This window comes from Scyliorhinus torazame, chromosome 2 (genome assembly GCF_047496885.1).
Source record: "Scyliorhinus torazame isolate Kashiwa2021f chromosome 2, sScyTor2.1, whole genome shotgun sequence".
Classification (NCBI taxonomy): domain Eukaryota; kingdom Metazoa; phylum Chordata; class Chondrichthyes; order Carcharhiniformes; family Scyliorhinidae; genus Scyliorhinus; species Scyliorhinus torazame.
In genome coordinates this window covers 1,120,586-1,142,513 of record NC_092708.1, presented here as the reverse complement: position 1 = coordinate 1,142,513, position 21,928 = coordinate 1,120,586, and the positions used below count along the sequence as shown (strand labels likewise).

The 21,928-nt window shown below is 50.0% G+C and overlaps 1 protein-coding gene across 5 annotated transcripts in view; it reads right to left on the bottom strand.

Moving 5' to 3' along the window:
- smarcal1 (SWI/SNF related, matrix associated, actin dependent regulator of chromatin, subfamily a-like 1) overlaps positions 1–21,928 on the bottom strand; it is a 186,148-nt gene that overhangs the window by 26,953 nt on the left and 137,267 nt on the right. For all 5 annotated transcript variants that reach the window (XM_072468333.1, XM_072468351.1, XM_072468343.1 and 2 more), the window contains 3 exons: positions 19,306–19,371; positions 14,629–14,769; positions 14,228–14,446 (listed from right to left, as the gene is read on the bottom strand). In XM_072468333.1, the coding sequence (XP_072324434.1) occupies positions 14,228–14,446; positions 14,629–14,769; positions 19,306–19,371 (426 nt within the window). The remainder of the gene's footprint in view (positions 1–14,227; positions 14,447–14,628; positions 14,770–19,305; positions 19,372–21,928) is intronic.

Sequence of the window (21,928 nt, the reverse complement as noted above, 5' to 3'; positions counted from 1 at the left end):
ACTACCTGGGGATCCAAATAGCCCACGACTGGAAAGGGATCCACAAATGGAACCTCACCAGTCTGACAGAGGAAGTAAAAAAGGACCTGCAAAGATGGATCACACTCCCACTCTCCCTCGCGGTGGGAGTCCAGACAATCAAAATGAACGTACTGCCCAGGTACCTCTTCCTACTTAGATCCATCCCGATCTACATTCCCCAAGGCCCTTTTCAAAGCACTGGACAAACTAACCTGCAACAACCGTAGGTTCACACCAGCACTGACTGACGCCACCTTTAAAAAGTGGAGACAGGACGGAGGGACACTGACAGTCAGGGACCTATACACGGACGGCAGGGTCGCAACACTGGGCGAACTGACGGAGAAATTCAAGCTAGCCAGGGGGAACGAGCTAAGGTACCTGCAACTCAAAAACTACCTACGAAAGGAGACAAGGACTTACCCACAACTGCCACGACAGACATTATTGAGAGAGTTACTGGACTCAAGCATCCTAGATAAAGGGAACTGTAGCGACATGTATGACCGACTGGTAGAAAGGACCGACACCGTACTGGACACAAGAAGAAAGAAATGGGAGGAAGACCTGGGGATTGAGATAGGGTGGGGACTCTGGAGCGAAGCACTGCATAGGGTCAACTCCACCTCCACCTGCGCAAGGCTCAGCCTGACGCAACTAAACATGGTATATAGAGCCCACTGAACAAGAACCCGTATGAGTAGGTTCTTCCCGGAGGTGGAGGATGGAGGAGGCCTGGCCAACCACGCCCACATGTTCTGGTCTTGCCCCAGACTTGCGGGGTACTGGACAGCCTTCTTCGAGGCGATGTCCAAGGTGGTGGGGGCGAGGCTGGAGCCATGCCTGAAAGTGGCGGTCTTCGGGGTTTCAGACCAGCCAGATCTATTACTGGGGAGGAGGGTGGACGCCCTTGCCTTTGCCTCCCTGATCGCCCGCCGTAGAATCCTGTTCAGCTGGCGGTCAGCAGCACCCCCCAAAGCTGCAGACTGGCTGGCGGTCAGCAGCACCACCCAAAGCTGCAGACTGGCTGGCGGTCAGCAGCACCCAAAGCTGCAGACTGGCTGGCGGTCAGCAGCACCCCCCAAAGCTGCAGACTGGCTGGCGGTCAGCAGCACCGCCCAAAGCTGCAGACTGGCTGGCGGTCAGCAGCACCACCCAAAGCTGCAGACTGGCTGGCGGTCAGCAGCACCGCCCAAAGCTGCAGACTGGCTGGCGGTCAGCAGCACCGCCCAAAGCTGCAGACTGGCTGGCGGTCAGCAGCACCACCCAAAGCTGCGGACTGGCTGGCGGTCAGCAGCACCACCCAAAGCTGCAGACTGGCTGGCGGTCAGCAGCACCACCCAAAGCTGCAGACTGGCTGGCGGTCAGCAGCACCACCCAAAGCTGCGGACTGGCTGGCGGTCAGCAGCACCACCCAAAGCTGCGGACTGGCTGGCCGACCTCTCGGAATCTCTCCAAATGGAGAAAATCAAATTCACCATCCGGGTGTCAGACGACGGCTTCCACAGAACGTGGGAGCCATTCACCCAATTGTTCCGGGACCTGTTTATGGCCAACGGACAAGCGGAATAACCAGGTAGCCAAGAATTAGGAGAAAGTAAGCGAGGCGGGGGAGGGAGAGATAGACTGGGGAGGGCGGGGGGATAGCAGCCAAACCTAAGAGAAAAGAAAGGTGAACCACAGGAGAGGGGGGCGGGGGGGGGGCGGAGGAGACAGGGAACAATAGAGGAGACAGGGAATGACAGCCGGAAGGAGGGTACGGGAAACGATTACAAACTTGGCATCTACAGGAGCAGAGGACAAAGTGTAGCCATCTGGGATGGGCACTTCCAGAATACAAAATGGACATTTGCAAAGATTGCAGGGAAAAATGGACAATGTTAAGAAAGCAGGCAGGCACAGAGACTGTCTGCATATTGGAGAAACAGCTCCCAGCCAAGACTGAAACTGTAGGCCCATTAGCATAAGGATGGCCCATCTCCAGGAACAAAGGAAGATACTTAAGTAACCGATCTGGGCCCAGACCTCGCGGCGCCAGTTCCCCAAACCGAAAGCAGAAAACAAAGCCAGGCCAACGGCCACCTAGGACACGCCCAGCCATCAGGGCACCCACCCCTTTATTGGTCAGGATCAATGTGAATGATCAAGAAATGTCCCAATTGATGGGGCCAAGTTCAAGGCCCACCCAAAAGCGCGCGAAGCCCCTTTTGGGTATAAGAAGGTCAACGCTCGCTACCAGACGGACGACCTTAGCTGTTCCCCTGTACCACTTCGACCCCAGCAGCCTCAGAACCGAACAACGGCCATTGTTCCTCTGACTGAGTGGGCGCTCGAAGCTAAGTATAGGCTGTAGCAGTAGTGATAGTTTAGTCTGTAGTATTTCGTGCATGAGTACATATTGCTGTGTGTGTAAATAAATAGTATTGACTTTGAACTAACTGGTGTACCGACTCTTTGATCAGTATTCGGGGTTGAACCTTGTGGCGGTATCGAAAGATACCTGCTGACTCTAAAGCAAACGTAATTAGAATTAAGGAAGGCGACCATGTTGACCGCCATATTTAGAAACAACCAAAGAGAGCAACAAAGGAAAATCCGGGCGAAAGACGGGATGAACGGCTGAAGCAGACGTGATCGCGAGACGACAACGGCAGCGAAAATCGTCCAGGAGAAGTGACAACACCAACACCAGATCCATTCGCGTATTGCCCTCTGTAATTGTTTTCCCGGTGCCCAAATGTATATGTAATCCCCCCAGTTCTCCCCCCCCCCCCCCCACAAACAGATGCCTACTTATGTGCTAAAAACAATACTGCCAATTGTACAGAGCTGCTGTTCTTGAGCTAGCACATGATACCCTACCAGTTATTTTATTCTAACTTTTTTTGTTGTTGTTGTTGTTTGCTTTGTTTTTTGTGCGTGCTCCCTTCTCTTCTATGTATATATATATATATTCTATTTTGTGTACGTAACGGTAAATATACTTTGTTCAAAAACCCAATAAGAAACATTTATTTTTAAAAATGTTCCCGATGGCGGGGGAGTCCAGAACTAGGGGTCATAATTTGAGGATTAGGGGTAAACGTTTAGGACTGAGGTGAGGAGAAACTTCTTCACCAGAGAGCGGTGAATCTGGAATTCACTCCCACAGAAAGTAGTTGAGGCCAAAACGTTGCGTAATTTCAAGAGGTAATTAGATACAGCTCTGGGGGATAAAGGGATCGAGGGATCTGGGGGGGAAGGCGGGATCAGGGTATTGAACTTGATGATCAGCCATGATCATAATGAATGGCAGAGCAGGCTCGAAGGGCCGAATGGACTTCTTCTGCTTCTATTTTTTATGTTTCTATCCTTTTTTGGTCCAAAATGGATAACCTCACACCTTACTTAGATTGTTATCTATCACAATTTTGCCCATTCGCCTAGTCTGTCAATATGCAATTTTCTGCTATCATCCAGACTGTCGACAATGCCACCTAACTTTGAATCATCAAATTGGGATACATGATTTCCGATGTCACCACTCAAGTCGTTCATGAATCGTGTGAACAATGGAGGCCCCAACACAGATCCCTGCGGTACCCCACTCGTCACCTCCTGCCAATTACAGTAATTACCTATTATCCCCACTCTGTCACCTGTCACTCAACCAATTTCCGAACCAGGTCAATAATTTACCCTGAACTCCGTGGACTTCCACCTTAGTTAACAGCCTCTCCTGTGGGACTTTATCAGGAATTCCAGATAGATAACATCCAGACATTCCCCTGTCCATTGCCTTAGTCACCTCTTCAAAAAATTCAATGAGATAGTCACAGGTGAGTCAGGCATTACCTTTCCTTCACAAATCCACGCTGGCATCCCTGATCGACCAACGTTTCGAGGTGTTCAGTTAGCCTATCCCGGATTATAGACTCCAGCAATTTCCCCACCACAGATGTTAAACTAACTGGCCTGTAATTCCCTGGTTTCCCCTTTCACCAGTCTTAAAGAGTGGAATGACTTATGCAATTTTCTAATCCAGCGGGATTACTCCTGAATCGAGGGAACTCGGGAAGATTATAGTTCCGGCAATGTGCTCCCCGACTTCTTTTAACCCCTCGGATACAAACCGTCCGGTCGTGGGGATTTGTCACTCTTTAGTTCCATTAATTTCCTAGTTACTGATGCTATATTAACGTTAATTGTATTAAGTCCCTGTCCTCCATCGATATTAATTGTTCTGGGACACCCGGCAAGTTACCCTCCTTTTCTATTGTAAACACTGAGGCAAAGTAATGTCCCCATTATCACTGACAATATCAGACTTTTCAGATTTACCTCGATCAAACCTGCCTGCACGCACCCCCCTCTCAGGAAGTTTGTTCTAGACTCCAGACACCCTCTGGGTGAAAACATTTTTTCCTCATCACTTTCACTCCTTTGCCCACTATTTTGGATTGGTGTGCCATGGTAGCACAGTGGTTAGCACTGTTGTTTCACAGCTCGAGGGTCCCGGGTTCGATTCCCGGCTTGGGCGACTGTCTGTGCGGAGTCTGCACGTTCTCCCCGTGTCTGCGTGGGTTTCCTCCGGGTGCTCCGGTTTCCTCCCGCAAGTCCCGAAAGACGCGGTGTTAGGAAATTTGGACATTCTGAATTCTCCCTCAGTGTACCCGAACAGGCGCCGGAGTGTGGCGACTCGGGGATTCTCATGGTAATTTCATTGCATTGTTAATGTAAGGCTATTTAATAATAATAATATTGCTCGTCACAATCAGGCTTCAATGAAGTTACTGTGAAAAGCCCCATGTCGCCACATTCCGGCGCTTGTTCGGGGAAGCCGGTACGGGAATTGGCGTTTGGCTCATCGATCAACAGTTCCAACGCGCCACAGCAAAAAACCTACCGACCTCCTCAGGAGACAAACACGGGACACAACCGACAGAATACCCTTCATTGTCCAGTACTTCCCCGGAGCAGAGAAACTACGACATCTTCTTTGCAGCCTTCAACACGTCATCGATGAAGATGAACATCTTGCCAAGGTCATCCCCACACCCCCACTACTTGCCTTCAAACAATCTCAAACAAACCATTGTTTGCAGCAAGCTACCCAGCCTTCAGAACAGCGACCACGACACCACACAACCCTGCCATGGCAATCTCTGCAAGACGTGCCAGATCATCGACATGGATACCACCATTACACGTGAGAAAACCACCCACCAGGTACCTGGTACATAGTCGTGCGAATCGGCCAACATTCGCCTCTCACTAATGTATTAGTGAGAGGCAGCACGGTTTTGTGAAGGGGAGGTCGTGTCTCACTAACTTGATAGAGTTTTTCGAGGAGGTCACTAAGATGATTGATGCAGGTAGGGCAGTAGATGTTGTCTATATGGACTTCAGTAAGGCCTTTGACAAGGTCCCTCATGGTAGACTAGTACAAAAGGTGAAGTCACACGGGATCAGGGGTGAACTGGCAAGGTGGATACAGAACTGGCTAGGCCATAGAAGGCAGAGGGTAGCAATGGAGGGATGCTTTTCTAATTGGAGGGCTGTGACCAGTGGTGTTCCACAGGGATCAGTGCTGGGACCTTTGCTCTTTGTAGTATATATAAATGATTTGGAGGAAAATGTAACTGGTCTGATTAGTAAGTTTGCAGACGACACAAAGGTTGGTGGAATTGCGGATAGCGATGAGGACTGTCTAAGGATACAGCAGGATTTAGATTGTCTGGAGACTTGGGCGGAGAGATGGCAGATGGAGTTTAACCTGGACAAATGGGAGGTAATGCATTTTGGAAGGGCTAATGCAGGTAGGGAATATACAGTGAATGGTAGAACCCTCAAGAGTATTGAAAGTCAAAGAGATCTAGGAGTTCAGGTCCACAGATCACTGAAAGGGGCTACACAGGTGGAGAAGGTAGTCAAGAAGGCATACGGCATGCTTGCCTTCATTGGCCGGGGCATTGAGTATAAGAATTGGCAAGTCATGTTGCAGCTGTATAGAACCTTAGTTAGGCCACACTTGGAGTATAGTGTTCAATTCTGGTCGCCACACTACCAGAAGGATGTGGAGGCTTTAGAGAGGGTGCAGAAGAGATTTACCAGAATGTTGCCTGGTATGGAGGGCATAAGCTATGAGGAGCGATTGAATAAACTCGGTTTGTTCTCACTGGAACGAAGGAGGTTGAGGGGCGACCTGATAGAGGTATACAAAATTATGAGGGGCATAGACAGAGTGGATAGTCAGAGGCTTTTCCCCAGGGTAGAGGGGTCAATTACTAGGGGGCATAGGTTTAAGGTGAGAGGGGCAAAGTTTAGAGTAGATGTACGAGGCAAGTTTTTTACGCAGAGGGTAGTGGGTGCCTGGAACTCACTACCGGAGGAGGTAGTGGAAGCAGGGACGATAGGGACATTTAAGGGGCATCTTGACAAATATATGAATAGGATGGGAATAGAAGGATACGGACCCAGGAAGTGTAGAAGATTGTAGTTTAGTCGGGCAGTATGGTCGGCACGGGCTTGGAGGGCCGAAGGGCCTGTTCCTGTGCTGTACATTTCTTTGTTCTTTGTTATTCTCTACTCATACGCTGCAGGAAAGGATGTCCCGAAGCGTGGTACATTGGCGAGACCACGCAGATGCTTCGACAACGGATGAACGGATATCGCGTGACAAACGCCAGGCAGGAATGTTCCCTTCCAGTCGGGGAACACTTCAGCAGTCAAAGGCATTCAGCCTCTGATCTCCGGGTAAGTGTTCTCCAAGACAGCCTTCAGGACGTGCGACAGCGCAGAATCGCCAAGCAGAAACTTATAGCCAGGTTCCGCACACACGAGTACGGCCTCAACTGGGACCTTGGATTCATGTTGCATTACATTCACCCACCACCATCTGGCCTGGGCTTGCGAAATCCTACCAACTGTCCTGGCTTGAGATAATTCACACCTCTTTAACTTGGGGTTACCCCTATCTCTGGATCTGTAAAGACTTAATTAACCTGCAAATGCTCGCATTCAAAGCATTGTCTTGCATCTTTGACTTTGTCTATATGTGTTTCTGGAACATACCTCTTCATTCACCTGAGGAAGGAGCAGTGCTCCTAAAGTTAGTGATTTGAAACAAACCTGTTGGGCTTTAACCTGGTGTTGTAAGAACATAGAACATAGAAAATACAGCACAGTACAGGCCCTTCGGCCCACGATGTTGTGCCGAACCTTTGTCCTAGATTAATCATAGATTATCATTGAATTTACAGTGCAGAAGGAGGCCATTCGGCCCAGAGTCTGCACCGGCTCTTGGAAAGAGCACCCTACCCAAACTCAACACCTCCACCCAACACCAAGGGCAATTTTGGACACCAAGGGCAATTTATCATGGCCAATCCATCTAACCTGCACATCTTTGGACTGTGGGAGGAAACCGGAGCACCCGGAGGAAACCCACGCAGACACGGGGAGAACGTGCAAGCCCCACACAGTCGCCCGAGGTTGGAATTGAACCCGGGTCCATTACATGTCTTCTTCCAGCCTTCTTTTCCCCAAAGAAGACCGACTGAACCTCTCCTATCCATCCTCAGTGCTACAGTTGTTTATACCTGGAATAATGTTTGTGAATCTCCTCTGCACTCTCTCAGTGCCTTCACATCCTTCCTCAAGTGTGGCGTCCAGAACTGGACACAGTCTACAGATGAAGCCTAACTAATGTCTTATACAAATTCAACATGGCCTTACTCTTAGAATTCCTACAGTGCAGAAAGCCATTCAGCCCATCAAATCTGCATTTACGCTCTTAAGAGTACCCTACTACCGAGGCCCACTTGCCCGCCCTATCCCCGTAATCCTATCTAATCAGCACATCTTTAGACACTAAGCGGCAATTTATCATGGCCGATCTACCTAACATGCATTTAGACTGTGGGGGGAAACCAGAGCACCCGGAGAAATCCCACGCAGCCACGGGGAGAACGTGCAAGCCCCACACAGACAGTCACCCGAGGTTGGAATTGAACCCGGGTCCCTGGAGCTGTGAGGAAGCAGTGCTAACCACTGTGCCTCCTTGTCGCCCACTCTTGCACTCAATGCCTCTATTCACGTAACCTAGGATGCCATATGCTTTATTAACTGCGCTCTCAACATACCCAGTCATCTTCAGTGACTCATGTACAAAGACACCGAGGTCCCTTTGTTCCTGTATCTCCTTCAGTTTCTCCTTCAGTTTACACTGCCTCTCCCCATTCTTCCTGCCAAAATGAATCAACTCACACTCCTCATATCGATTGTCATAAAAACCCATCTGGTTCGCTAATGTTCTTTGGGTAAGGAAATCTGCTGTCCTTACCTGGTCTGGCCTACATGTGACTCCGGCGCACAGCAAGTGACTGACTCGCAAATGCCCTCTGAAACGGAGGGCAGTTAGGGATACACTATAAACCCTGGCTCACCAGTGATGTCTATATCCCATTAATGAATCAAGAAACAGTTTTAAAAAAAAGTTTATTTTAAAATTTAGAGTACCCAATTCATTTTTTCCAATTAAGGGGCAATTTAGCGTGGCCAATCCACCTACCCTGCACAACTTTGGGTTGTGGGGGTGAAACCCACGCAAACACAGAGAGAATGTGCAAACTCCACACGGACAGTGACCCAGAGCCGGGATCGAGCCTGGGATCTCGGTGCAGTGAGGCAGCAGTGCTAACCACTGGGCCACCGTGATGCCCTATAAAGAAAAAGTTGAGACTCCAGCACTGATCCCTGTACCACTCCACTCGTCACATCTTGCCAACTTGGAAATGACCCATTTATGTCATTGTTTCTGGTTAGCTAACTAATCCTCTACCCATGCTAATATGTTACTCCCTCCATCATGAGCTCTTTGATGTGGCATTTTGTCAAATGCTTTCTGGAAATTAAACACAGCACATCCACAAGCTCCACTTTATTCATAGAACATTACAGCGCAGTACAGGCTCTTCAGCCCTCTGAAACCACTCTAAAGCCCATCTACACTATTTCCTTATTGTCCATATGTCTATCCAATGACCATTTGAATGTCCTTAGTGTTGGCGAGGATATTTGTTACTTCCTCAAAGAATTCCAATAGTCAAACATGATTTCCCTTTCACAAAACCATGTTGGTTCCAACTGATTGCATTGAAATTCTCGAAGTGCCCTGCTGTAAGCTCCTTCATAATAGATTCCAACAATTTCCCCAAGACACATCACAGATTCAGATTAATACAGCAAAGAGACGAGACCCTTTGGCCAAACTTCACTCCCTACTCTACTCCCTGTACACACACGACTGCGTGGCAAAATGTGGCTCCAACTCCATCTACAAGTTTGCTGATAACACGACCGTAGTGGGTCCGATCTTGAACAACGATAAGTCAGAATACATTAGGGAGATAGAGAACCTAGTGGAGTGGTGTAGCGACAACAATCTCTCCCTCAATGTCAGCAAAAATAAAGATCTGGTCATTGACTTCAGGAAGCAAAGTACTGTACACACCCCTGTCAGCATCAACGGGGCCGAGGTGGAGATGGTTAGCAGTTTCAAATTCCTCGGGGTGCACATCTCCAAAAATCTGTCCTGGTCCACCCACGTCGACGCTATGACCAAGAAAGCACAATAGCACCTATACTTCCTCAGGAAATTTGGCATGTCCACATTGACTCTTACCAACTTTCACAGATGCACCATAGAAAGCATCCTATCGGGCTGCATCACAGCCTGGTATGGCAACTGCTCGGCCCAGGACCGCAAGAAACTTCAGAGAGGCGTGAACACAGCCCAGTCCATCTCACGAACCTGCCTCCCATCCATTGACTCCATCTACACCTCCCGCTGCCTGGGGAAAGCGGGCAGCATAATCAAAGACCCCTCCCACCCGGCTTACTCACTCTTCCAACTTCTTCCATTGGGCCTCCCACATGTGACATGCTGATTTGTCCTAAAACATTTGCCCCCAATCTACATTCTTCAGTTCCTGCCTAATAATGCTGTAATTAGCCTTCCCCCAATCTAGCACCTTCACCCGAGGACAACATTTATCTTTATCCATCAGCACCTTAATGCTTACTGAATTATGGTCACTGTTCCCGAACTGCTCCCCAACTGAAATGTCGACCACCTGGTGGGGCTCATTCCCCAATACCAGGTCCAGTACGGCCCCTTCCCTAGTTGGACTATCTACATATTGCATCAAGAAGCCCTCTGGGATGTTCCTTACAAACATTGAGTCCCCTATAACTATCGCTCTAGTGCTCTTTGTCCCTCGCTGCTTAACAACAGATCCAGCCGTGGTGCCACTGCAGTGACTTGGCCTCCACAGTCCCTGTGGGAGAGAATTCCACTGGTTCACCACCCTCTTAGTGAAGAAATTTCTCCTCATCGGAGTCCTAAATGGCCGACCCTGTATCCTGAGACTGTGAACACCCCCCTCCCCCCTCCCCAAACCCGGTCCCCAAGCCAGAGGAAACAATATTCCTGAATCCATGGGAACAAGGAGCAGACGTCGGCAATTCAGCCCTTCGACCCTGCTCCGCCGTTCAATCAGATCATTGCTGATCTCTTCCTGGTCTCAAACCCACCTCCCCACCTGTCCCCCTTATCCCTTTAACCTGTTTAAAAAAAAAAATCAGAAATTTATCCCTCTCCTTCTATAAACCATTTAATGACTCAGATTCCACCGTACTGTCCAATCTGTCCAGCCTTGTCTCACTGTTTCAGTGAGATCCCCTCTCATTTTTCTAAACTCCAGTGAACAGAGGCCCAGTCGCTCCACTCCCTCCTCACACGACAATCCCGCCGTCCCAGGACTCAGTCTGGTGAACTTTCGCTGCTCTCCCTCTGTGCCAATGATATCCTTTCACGGAGGTATTATATAGAGCCCCAAACTGCAGCGGTGATGTTGGGAATGGCATTAATCGGGAAATTAGAGACGCATGCGATAAAGGAACATCTTTCATTGTGGGTGATTTTAATCTGCATATAGATTGGACAAATCAAATTAGCCACAATGCTGTAGAGGATGAATTACTGGAATGTATACGGGATGATTTTCTGGACCAATACGTCGAAGAACCAACTAGAGAGCAGGCCTCTTAGACTGGGTACTGTGTAATGAGAAGGGAATCATTGCCAAGCTGGCTGTGCGAGAACCCTTGGGGATGAGCGACCATAATGTGATAGAATTTTTTATCAAGATGGAGAGTGAAGGAGTTGATTCTGAGACTGGGGTCTGAATCTTAATAAAGGAAACTACGGCAATAGGAAGTGCGAATTGGCTATGATCCATTGGGAAACGTTACTTAAAGGGATGACAGTGGATAGACAATGGCAAACATTCAAGCAGCGCATGGGGGTACTGTAACAACTGTTTATTCCTGTCTGACACAAAATTAAAATGGGAAAGGTGGCCAATCCATGGCTTACAAGGGAAATTAGGGATAGTATTCAATCCACGGAAGAAGCATTCAAATTGACCAAGATAATCAACAGATCTGAGGATTGGGAGCAGTTTAGAATTCAGTAAAGGAGGACCAACGGATTGATTAAGGGGAAAATAGAGTACGAAAGCAAGCTTGCGGGGAACATAAAAACCGGTCTGTATAAGTTTCTATAGGTACGTGAAGATTGGTAAAGACAAATGTAGGTCCCTTACAGTCAGAAACGGGAATGTATAATAGGGGACAAAGAAATGGCTGACCAACTAAATACATACTTTGGTTCTGTAATTCACAAATGAGGACACAAATAACATATCAAAACTGTTGGGGGAAAGGAGGTGTAGTGAGAGGGAGGAACTGAAGGAAATCAGTATTAGTAGAGAAATGGTGTTGGGGAAATTGATAAATCCCCAGGGCCTGATTATCTACATTCCAGAGAATCGGGGCAACAACTATATTAATTAGGAATTGAACTTGATGGTGTTTTTACTCCATGGTTTTAGAAAAAGAACTCGACGGGCCATTGGACATTATGCATTAAGAATTTTGAGGACAATAGGTTTTGTCAATATAACATACTGGCCCATTCCTGAAAAAAGGTATAAAGGATTTTGGAAAAAGGCACTTGGCAAGTAGCCAGTTAAAGATTTATGTCGAGTCACGACGGAACTGATCACTTAGTGTTTTTTTTAGCTTAACATTAAGGGACAGATCTGTGCATGCCTATGTGTAATCAGGGTTTACTGTGTGACAGTCACTATCAGATTCTTACTCGTAATCTCTTGCTGAATTTTAAGTGAAAGGAACTTATTTCCGAAAGATTTTGTTTTGCACCATTTGTACCATAGGTCAAAATTCCATAAAATGTTTGTCAAAAAGTCTAAGTGCAAAGATTAGTTTCATAGAATTTACAGTGCAGGAGGAGGCCATTCAGCCCATCCAGTCTGCACCGGCCCTTGGGTAGAGCACCCTACCCAAGCCCATACATCAGCCCTATCCCCGTAACCCAGCTAAGCTTTTTTGGACATTAAGGGTCATTTAGCATGGCCAATTTGTTCTTTGTAATCCACCTAACCGGCACATCTTTGGACTGTGGGAAGAAACCGTAGCACCCGGAGGAAACCCACGCAGACACGGGGAGAACGTGCAGACTCCGCACAGACAGTGACCCAAGCCGGGAATCGAACCTGGGACCCTGGCGCTGCGAAGCCACAGTGCTCACCACTGTTTGACAAAGAGTCATCGGACTCGAAACGTTCGCTCTTTTCTCTCCCTACAGATGCTGCCAGGCCTGTTGAGATTGTCCAGCATTTTCTCTTTCGTTTCAGATTCCAGCATCCGCAGTAATTGGCTTTTATCCAGTGCTAACCACTGTGCTACCGTGCCACCCGACAGTACTACAAATTATTATTGACGTCAACAATTCAAGCAGTTCTACAACACTAGACTACCACCAAGATTAACTGCAAAGCAAAGTATAGCCAGAGGTGTCAGGATCCAAGTGGCAGCAGCCTCCGAGCCCAGGACCACATGTTTCAGGTTCTGGGTTTGGCGAGGTAACATGCTTCGGCAGCTCTCAGTTCTGGTGTCCTCTGTGGTTAGTCTCTCTAGAAGCTGGGCACAAGCACGGAGGACTGACAAAGGCTCCAGGTTTTCAGAGTCCTAGAAAGGATACAACCCAAGTGGGCCATTCAGCCCATCTTATCCATGCTGACCCAGGTGCCTTTCCAATCCCACCTTGCTGCTCCCTGTCCAGAGCCCTGTAGCTTACAGCACTGACGGTGCAGATCCAGGTACTTTTTAAATGAGTTTAGGGTCTCTGCCTCCACCACCAACTCAGGCAGCGAATTCCAGACTCCCACTGCCCTCTGCGTAAAAAACGTTCTTCCTCACGTCCCCTCTACCTTCTGCCACTTAGCTTGAATCTATGACCCCTGGTTTCTGAACTCTCTGCCAAGGGAAACAAGTTCCTCCTGTTTACTCTATCTTTACCCCTCACAGTTTTGTCTCCCTCAATCATGTCACCTCTCAGACTTCTCTGTTCCAAGGAAAACAGTTGCAACCTCTCTCCAATCTCTCATCGCCCTGGCAACATTCTAGAGTAAACCTCATCTTGCACTCTCTCCAGACCAATAACGTCCTTCCTGTAATGTGGCGACCAGATCTGTACACAACACTCCAGTTGTGGCCTCACCCGTGTTTTATATAGTTCCATCGCTATATCCCTACTTTTATATTCTATACCTCTGCCAATGAAGGAGAGCTTTCCATTGGTCTTCTTTACAACCATGTCTATCTGAACTGCTGCCTTTAGGGACCTGTGTACTCGCACATCAGGATCTCTCTTCATCCACCCCTCTCAGTATATTGCTGTTTATTCATTTCCTCACACTTATCAGAGATGGACTCCATCTGCCACTTTCCTGCCGCCTCCACCAACCCATCCATAAATGTTGGAACTTATTTTGCTGTCTTGCAAGATTGTGGTCAAGACAGTATATTACTAGGAAACCATGTGCCTGGTGATGAACTGACAAGAGCTGCCACATACAGTTGCTGATCACTGTCCTGGGCCGAGCATTGGAGCTCGAAGGTTCCCCAGGTAACCTGGGCCAACACAACAGACAACCTTTATGCTTAGCTACATCGTGCTGTGTATAAAATGGCTACCAGGTTCGCCAATAAAACAGCCCTACTTTCCACTGAGTGTGACGTTTGTAACTAGACCAAGTATTGATACTGGTGAGAAATTGTTACCTCAGCTAACACCAACCGTTTTGTGGTCTTTGGTCATCTCTTTGGCCGCTGCCTCCAATGCTGCTCTGGCCTTCACACTCACAGCCTCCGGCTCGACAAGCACCATCTTACGCCGTTTGGCTGGCAGCTGTGACAGAACATCCGATTTCAGCCGTCTGATCATCAGTGACTCCAGAAGCAGGAGGCGGAGTTCCAGCAGGTTGCAAGATCCCGAATAATCCCATCCCCAGGGAAACTGCCAATGACAGAGGTGAGAACATGAGCTGGTTGTGGGAGAATCAGGGTGGGGAGGGGGAGTGGGAGCAGAGGAGGGAGGGGAGTAAGAAAGAGGGGGTTAAAGTGAGGCGTGTGAAAAGTTTGGGTGGGGCGATGGTGGGGCCATAACCCATGATTTGATCAAACATTGAAGTAAATCACCTGTTTTGCAGCACAGTAACGCAGCCCAAATTCATGGAAGTTGGAGAAGAGTTTGGGCCGGAGCGCGGTTATCTGACTGTAGAGCTCAGCTGGTCTGGACATGGCCGGGGTTCCAGAGAGAAGAATGAGTCTCTTTGCAGCCTGGGGAAAGAGCAGCAACAAGTTGGTCTCAGCACTTTGGCCACGTCACTCCTCTCTGCCCCTCCGTCCGTCACTCCTCTCTGCCCCTCCGTCCGTCACTCCTCTCTGCCCCCCCCGTCCGTCGCTCCTCTCTGCCCCCCCCGTCCGTCGCTCCTCTCTGCCCCCCCCGTCCGTCGCTCCTCTCTGCCCCCCCCGTCCGTCGCTCCTCTCTGCCCCTCCGTCCGTCGCTCCTCTCTGCCCCTCCGTCCGTCACTCCTCTCTGCCCCTCCGTCCGTCACTCCTCTCTGCCCCTCCGCCCGTCACTCCTCTCTGCCCCTCCGCCCGTCACTCCTCTCTGCCCCTCCGCCCGTCACTCCTCTCTGCCCCTCCGTCCGTCACTCCTCTCTGCCCCTCCGTCCGTCACTCCTCTCTGCCCCTCCGTCCGTCACTCCTCTCTGCCCCTCCGTCCGTCACTCCTCTCTGCCCCTCCGTCCGTCACTCCTCTCTGCCCCTCCGTCCGTCACTCCTCTCTGCCCCTCCGTCCGTCACTCCTCTCTGCCCCTCCGTCCGTCACTCCTCTCTGCCCCCCCGTCCGTCACTCCTCTCTGCCCCTCCGTCCGTCACTCCTCTCTGCCCCCCCGTCCGTCACTCCTCTCTGCCCCTCCGTCCGTCACTCCTCTCTGCCCCCCCGTCCGTCACTCCTCTCTGCCCCCCCGTCCGTCACTCCTCTCTGCCCCTCCGTCCGTCACTCCTCTCTGCCCCCCCCGTCCGTCACTCCTCTCTGCCCCCCCGCCGTCACTCCTCTCTGCCCCCCCGTCCGTCACTCCTCTCTGCCCCCCCGTCCGTCACTCCTCTCTGCCCCCCCGTCCGTCACTCCTCTCTGCCCCCCCGTCCGTCACTCCTCTCTGCCCCCCCGTCCGTCACTCCTCTCTGCCCCCCCGTCCGTCACTCCTCTCTGCCCCTCCGTCCGTCACTCCTCTCTGCCCCTCCGTCCGTCACTCCTCTCTGCCCCCCCGTCCGTCACTCCTCTCTGCCCCCCCGTCCGTCACTCCTCTCTGCCCCTCCGTCCGTCACTCCTCTCTGCCCCCCCCCGTCCGTCACTCCTCTCTGCCCCCCCGTCCGTCACTCTCCTCTGCCCCTCCATCCGTCACTCCTCTCTGCCCCCCCCGTCCGTCACTCCTCTCTGCCCCCCCCGTCCGTCACTCCTCTCTGCCCCCCCCCCCCCCGTCCGTCACTCCTCTCTGCCCCTCACTCCACTCTGCCCCTCCGTCCGTCACTCCACTCTGCCCCTCCGTCCGTCACTCCTCTCTGCCCCTCCGTCCGTCACTCCTCTCTGCCCCTCCGCCCGTCACTCCTCTCTGCCCCTCCGCCCGTCACTCCTCTCTGCCCCTCCTTCCAAAAATGCATTGATGATCGGAACCAACCAGAAACTGAGACAATCTATTCACATGTCCTGAGAGATAGAAACGGGACACACATTCTGGTCGGCACTTCATTCAGATCTGCAGAGAAAGGCCGAGAAATGTGGTGGGAATTGGGAGTGGTGAACAGGATGTTCAAAGGCTTCAAGGTGATTTCCACAGGTTGAGTGAGGGGCAAATGCCTGGCAGCTGCAGAGTATCCTGGATAAATGTGAAGTTATTCTAACCCCAGTCCCCTCATTAATACTCTACACAAAGGTACAGTATTATTTAAATGGTGTTATATTGGGAAATGTTGACGTGCAAAGGGACCTGGGTGTCACTGAAAGCAGGCGTGCAGGTACAGCAAGCAGTTAGGAAGGCAAATGGTATGTAGGCCTTTATTGCGAGAGGATTTGAGTACAGGAGCAAAGATCATAGGCCATAGAATTTACAGTGCAGGAGGAGGCCCTTGGAAAGAGCACCTCACTGAAGCCCACAACTCCACCCTATCCCCGTAACCCCACATAACCCTTTGGACACTAAAGGGCAATTTAGCATGGTCAATCCATTTTGTGGGAGGAAACCGGAGCACCCGGAGGAAACTCACGCACACACGGGGAGAACGTGCAGACTCCGCACAGACACAGTGACCCAAGCCGGGATTCGAACCTGGGACCCTGGAGCTGTGAAGCAACAAGGCTAATCACTGTGTTATCGTGCCAAGGATGCCTTATTGCAGCTGTACAGGGCCTTGGTGAGACCACACCTGGAGTATTGTGGGCAGTTCTGGTCCCCTTTTCTAAGGAAGGATATCATTGGCACAGAGGGAGAGCAGCGAAGGTTCACCAGACTGAGTGCTGGGACTGCGGGATTGGGGCGACTGGGCCTCTGTTCACTGGAGTTCACTGAAACGTCTAAAATTCTGACAGGGCTAGGAGGCTGGATACAGGGATGCTGTTTCCTCTGGCTGGGGGGTGGTCAGGAACAAGGGGTCACAGTCTCAGGATACAGGGGGGGCATTTAGGACTGAGATGAGTCCAAAGATGTGCAGGTTAGGTGGATTGGCCATGATAAATTGCCCTTAGTGTTGTGGGTTAGGTGGATTGGCCATGATAAATTGCCCTTAGTGTTGTGTGGGGTTACTGGGTTATGGGGATAGGGTGGAGGTGTTGACCTTGGGTAGGGTGCTCTTTCCAAGAGACGGTGCAGACTCGATGGGCCGAATGGCCCCCTTCGGCACTGTAAACTCTATGATAATCTAGGAGATGAGGAGAAACCTCTTCACTCGGAGGGTGGGGAACCTGTGGAATTCTCTCCCTCAGAGACTGGAGGGCTGTGACCAGTGGTGTTCCACAGGGATCAGTGCTGGGACCTTTGCTCTTTGTAGTATATATAAATGATTTGGAGGAAAATGTAACTGGTCTGATTAGTAAGTTTGCAGACGACACAAAGGTTGGTGGAATTGCGGATAGCGATGAGGACTGTCTGAGGATACAGCAGGATTTAGATTGTCTGGAGACTTGGGCGGAGAGATGGCAGATGGAGTTTAACCTGGACAAATGTGAGGTAATGCATTTTGGAAGGGCTAATGCAGGTAGGGAATATACAGTGAATGGTAGAACCCTCAAGAGTATTGAAAGTCAAAGAGATCTAGGAGTACAGGTCCACAGATCACTGAAAGGGGCTACACAGGTGGAGAAGGTAGTCAAGAAGGCATACGGCATGCTTGCCTTCATTGGCCGGGGCATTGAGTATAAGAATTGGCAAGTCATGTTGCAGCTGTATAGAACCTTAGTTAGGCCACACTTGGAGTATAGTGTTCAATTCTGGTCGCCACACTACCAGAAGGATGTGGAGGCTTTAGAGAGGGTGCAGAAGAGATTTACCAGAATGTTGCCTGGTATGGAGGGCATAAGCTATGAGGAGCGATTGAATAAACTCGGTTTGTTCTCACTGGAACGAAGGAGGTTGAGGGGCGACCTGATAGAGGTATACAAAATTATGAGGGGCATAGACAGAGTGGATAGTCAGAGGCTTTTCCCCAGGGTAGAGGGGTCAATTACTAGGGGGCATAGGTTTAAGGTGAGAGGGGCAAAGTTTAGAGTAGATGTACGAGGCAAGTTTTTTACGCAGAGGGTAGTGGGTGCCTGGAACTCACTACCGGAGGAGGTAGTGGAGGCAGGGACGATAGGGACATTTAAGGGGCATCTTGACAAATATATGAATAGGATGGGAATAGAAGGATACGGACCCAGGAAGTGTAGAAGATTGTAGTTTAGTCGGGCAGTATGGTCGGCACGGGCTTGGAGGGCCGAAGGGCCTGTTCTTGTGCTGTACATTTCTTTGTTCTTTGTTGTTCTTTGAGACACTGAATATATTAAAGGAGGAGAGAGATTTCTAGACTCCAAAGGTGTCAGTGGTATGGGGAGAGAACAGGAACATGGTGTTGAGACAAATAGAATCAGCCATGGTCATAGTGAATGATTGAACAGGCTAGAAGGGCCAAGTGGCCTCCTTCTATCTTGGGGGCAGCACAGTAGCATTGTGGTTAGCACAATTGCTTCACAGCTCCAGGGTCCCAGGTTCGATTCCAGCTTGGGTCACTGTCTGTGCGGAGTCGGCACATTCTCCCCGTGTCTGCGTGGGTTTCCTCCGGGTGCTCCGGTTTCCTCCCACAGTCCAGGTTAGGTGGATTGGCCATGCTCAAAATTGCCCTTATTGTCCAAAATTGCCCTTAGTGAGGTTACTGGGTTATGGGGATAGGGTGGAGGTGTGGGCTTGGGTAGGGTGCTCTTTCCAAGAGCCGGTGCAGACTCGATGGGCCGAATGGCCTCCTTCTGCACTGTAAATTCTATGATTCTATGACCTTCTATGTTTCTAGGACGGCAGATTTCCTTCCTAAAGGACATTAGTGAGCTGGATGGGTTTTTGCAGCAATCGATTGTAGTTGTCATTGTAACCACTGAGATATTACTGAGCTTTATATGTCACGGGGTTTGGGGAGAGAACAGGCATGTGGTGTTGAGATACACAATCAGCCATGATCATATTGAATGGCGGTGAAGACTCAAAGGGCCGAATGGCCGACTCCTGCTGCTATTTTCCATGTTTCAATGATTCACAGATCAGGTCAACCCCCAAATCTGCGACGTACCTGGAGGAAGGGCCGAGCAGCTTTACTTCGGGCAGTCTTCATGTTCTTCAGAAAATGAGATTCATCCTAAAAAGTGTAAGGGAGAAACAGAGTTACAAATCTTTGAAACAAAGTAAAGACGGGTCTGAGAGACGAGTCCAGGAGTCACCATCAACACGAGGGTCCAAGTCTAAACTCCAAATCGGCATGAATGTAACTCAGTTTCAAAAATACCGATTGGAAAATTCTGGTTTTGCAAAAGAGAGTTGGATACTGGCTCAGCCAACCCAACCAAACCGCAATCGGACGCCTGCTCACAAACCAACCGTTATCGGAGGAAGGAGTGAGAGAGCCAGGCTGCAGCCGACTCAATAAACATCAACATGCCAGTGTCTGATAATCAGTGCTCGATTAATAGGGGGCCGGGGGCTCAGAGGGGGGGCCGGGGGGTCAGAGAGAGGGGGGGCCGGGTGGTCAAAACGAGGGGCAGGAGGTCAAAACGAGGACGGGCCGGGGGGTCAGGGGTCAGAACGGATACTCTATCAAAAGCAGACACAAACCGGAGACCAAACAGCCTCCTCTGTGCCTTATTGGTCGGTGGTTTAATAATCCACACCATCAGAAATAGATAAACTGTTTATTCATCTATGTGCAGCATTAGACATCTAATTCACTGAAATATCTGTGACAAGTAAATAAAGTCTTCTTTCTAAACTTTGTCGGTAGTTTATGCAATTGTTCCTCATACACCATTCATTCCATAATGTTTCAAAATAATTAATTGATAGTGTGTAGGCGTCGCTGACGAGGCCAGCACTTACTGCCTTTCCTTCATTGCCCTGGCACAATGTGGTGGTGGGCCTTTAGTCTTCAGTCCTATTGCTGGGATACTGTCAGGGCCCAGAGCCTTTGCAGTATCCAGTGCCTTCAGCTGTTTCTTGATATCATTGGAGTGAATCGAATTAGATGAAGACTGACATCCTTGATCTTGGGAACATCCCGAGTAAGCCAAGATGGATCATTCACTCGGCACTTCTGTCTGAAAATTGTTTTGAATATTTCAGCCTTAGATTTTGCATATATGTGCTGGGCTCCTCCATCATTGAGGATGAGATGTGTGTGAATTGTTCGATTGTCCACCACCATTCGTGCTGAATGTGGCAGGGCTGTTAGAATTCTTTGAGAGGGTAACGAGGAAGTTAGACAAAGGAGAACAGGTGGACGTGATCTATTTGGATTTCCAGGAGGCCTTTGACAAGGTGCCGCACAGGGAGGCTGCTAAATAAGGTAAGAATCCATGGTGTTAGGTGCAAGGTACTGGACAGGAGGTAGGCTGACTGACAGATCGCAGAGGACAGCTGGCTGAGTGAGGAAAAAGAGGTCTTTTTCAGGGTGGCAGCCGGTGACTAGTGGTGTTCCGCAGGGGCCAGTGTTTGGACCACAGTCATTCACTTTTTTTTTTTTTTTTTTTATAAATGTTTTATTGAAAATTTTTTCCCAAACAACAATTTTTCCCCTCTTACAAAGCAAACGCAACAATAACAATACAGAAATTTTAAACAATACACAAGTAACAAAACCCCTTTATCTTTGACCTAAACTAAACCCCCCCCTCCCCCCCCCCCCCCTCCCCCTGGGTTGCTGCTGCTGGTCATCTGTCTTCCCTCTAACGTTCCCCTAGGTAGTCGAGAAATGGCTGCCACCGCCTGGTGAACCCTTGAGCCGATCCTCTCAGGGCAAACTTTATCTGCTCCAGTTTAATGAACCCCGCCATATCATTTACCCAGGCCTCCAGTCCGGGGGGTTTCGCCTCCTTCCACATGAGTAGGATCCTGCGCCGGGCTACTAGGGACGCAAAGGCCACAACATCGGCCTCTTTCGCCTCCTGCACTCCCGGCTCTTCCGCAACTCCAAATAGAGCTAACCCCCAGCCTGGTCTGACCTGGGCCTTCACCACCCGCGAAATCACTCCCGTCACTCCCTTCCAATACCCTTCCAGTGCCGGGCACGACCAAAACATATGTGCGTGGTTTTGCCGGGCTCCCGCCACACCTCCCACATTTGTCCTCCACTCCAAAGAACCTGCTCAATCTTGCTCCCGTTATGTGTGCTCTATGTGGCACCTTAAATTGGATCAGGCTAAGCCTGGCGCATGAGGAAGAGGAATTTACCCTGCTTAGGACATCAGCCCACATACCCTCCTCCATCTCCTCCCCCAGTTCTTCTTCCCACTTTCCTTTTAGTTCGCCCACCGACTCCTCCCCCTCTTCCCTCATCTCTCGGTAAATCTCTGACACCTTGCCCTCTCCGACCCACACCCCTGAAAGCACCCTGTCCTGTATCCCCTGTGTCGGGAGCAATGGAAATTCCCTCACCTGTTGTCTAGTAAATGCCCTCACCTGCATATATCTCAAGAAATTTCCCCGGGGCAACTTATACTTTTCCTCCAATGCTCCCAAGCTCGCAAAAGTCCCATCTATAAATAAATCTCCCACCCTCCTAATTCCCAACTGGAACCAGCTCTGAAATCCTCCATCCATTCTTCCTGGGGCGAACCTATGGTTGTTCCTGATTGGGGACCCCACCAGGGCTCCCCGCACCCCTCTCTGTCGCCTCCACTGTCCCCAGATATTCAATGTTGCCG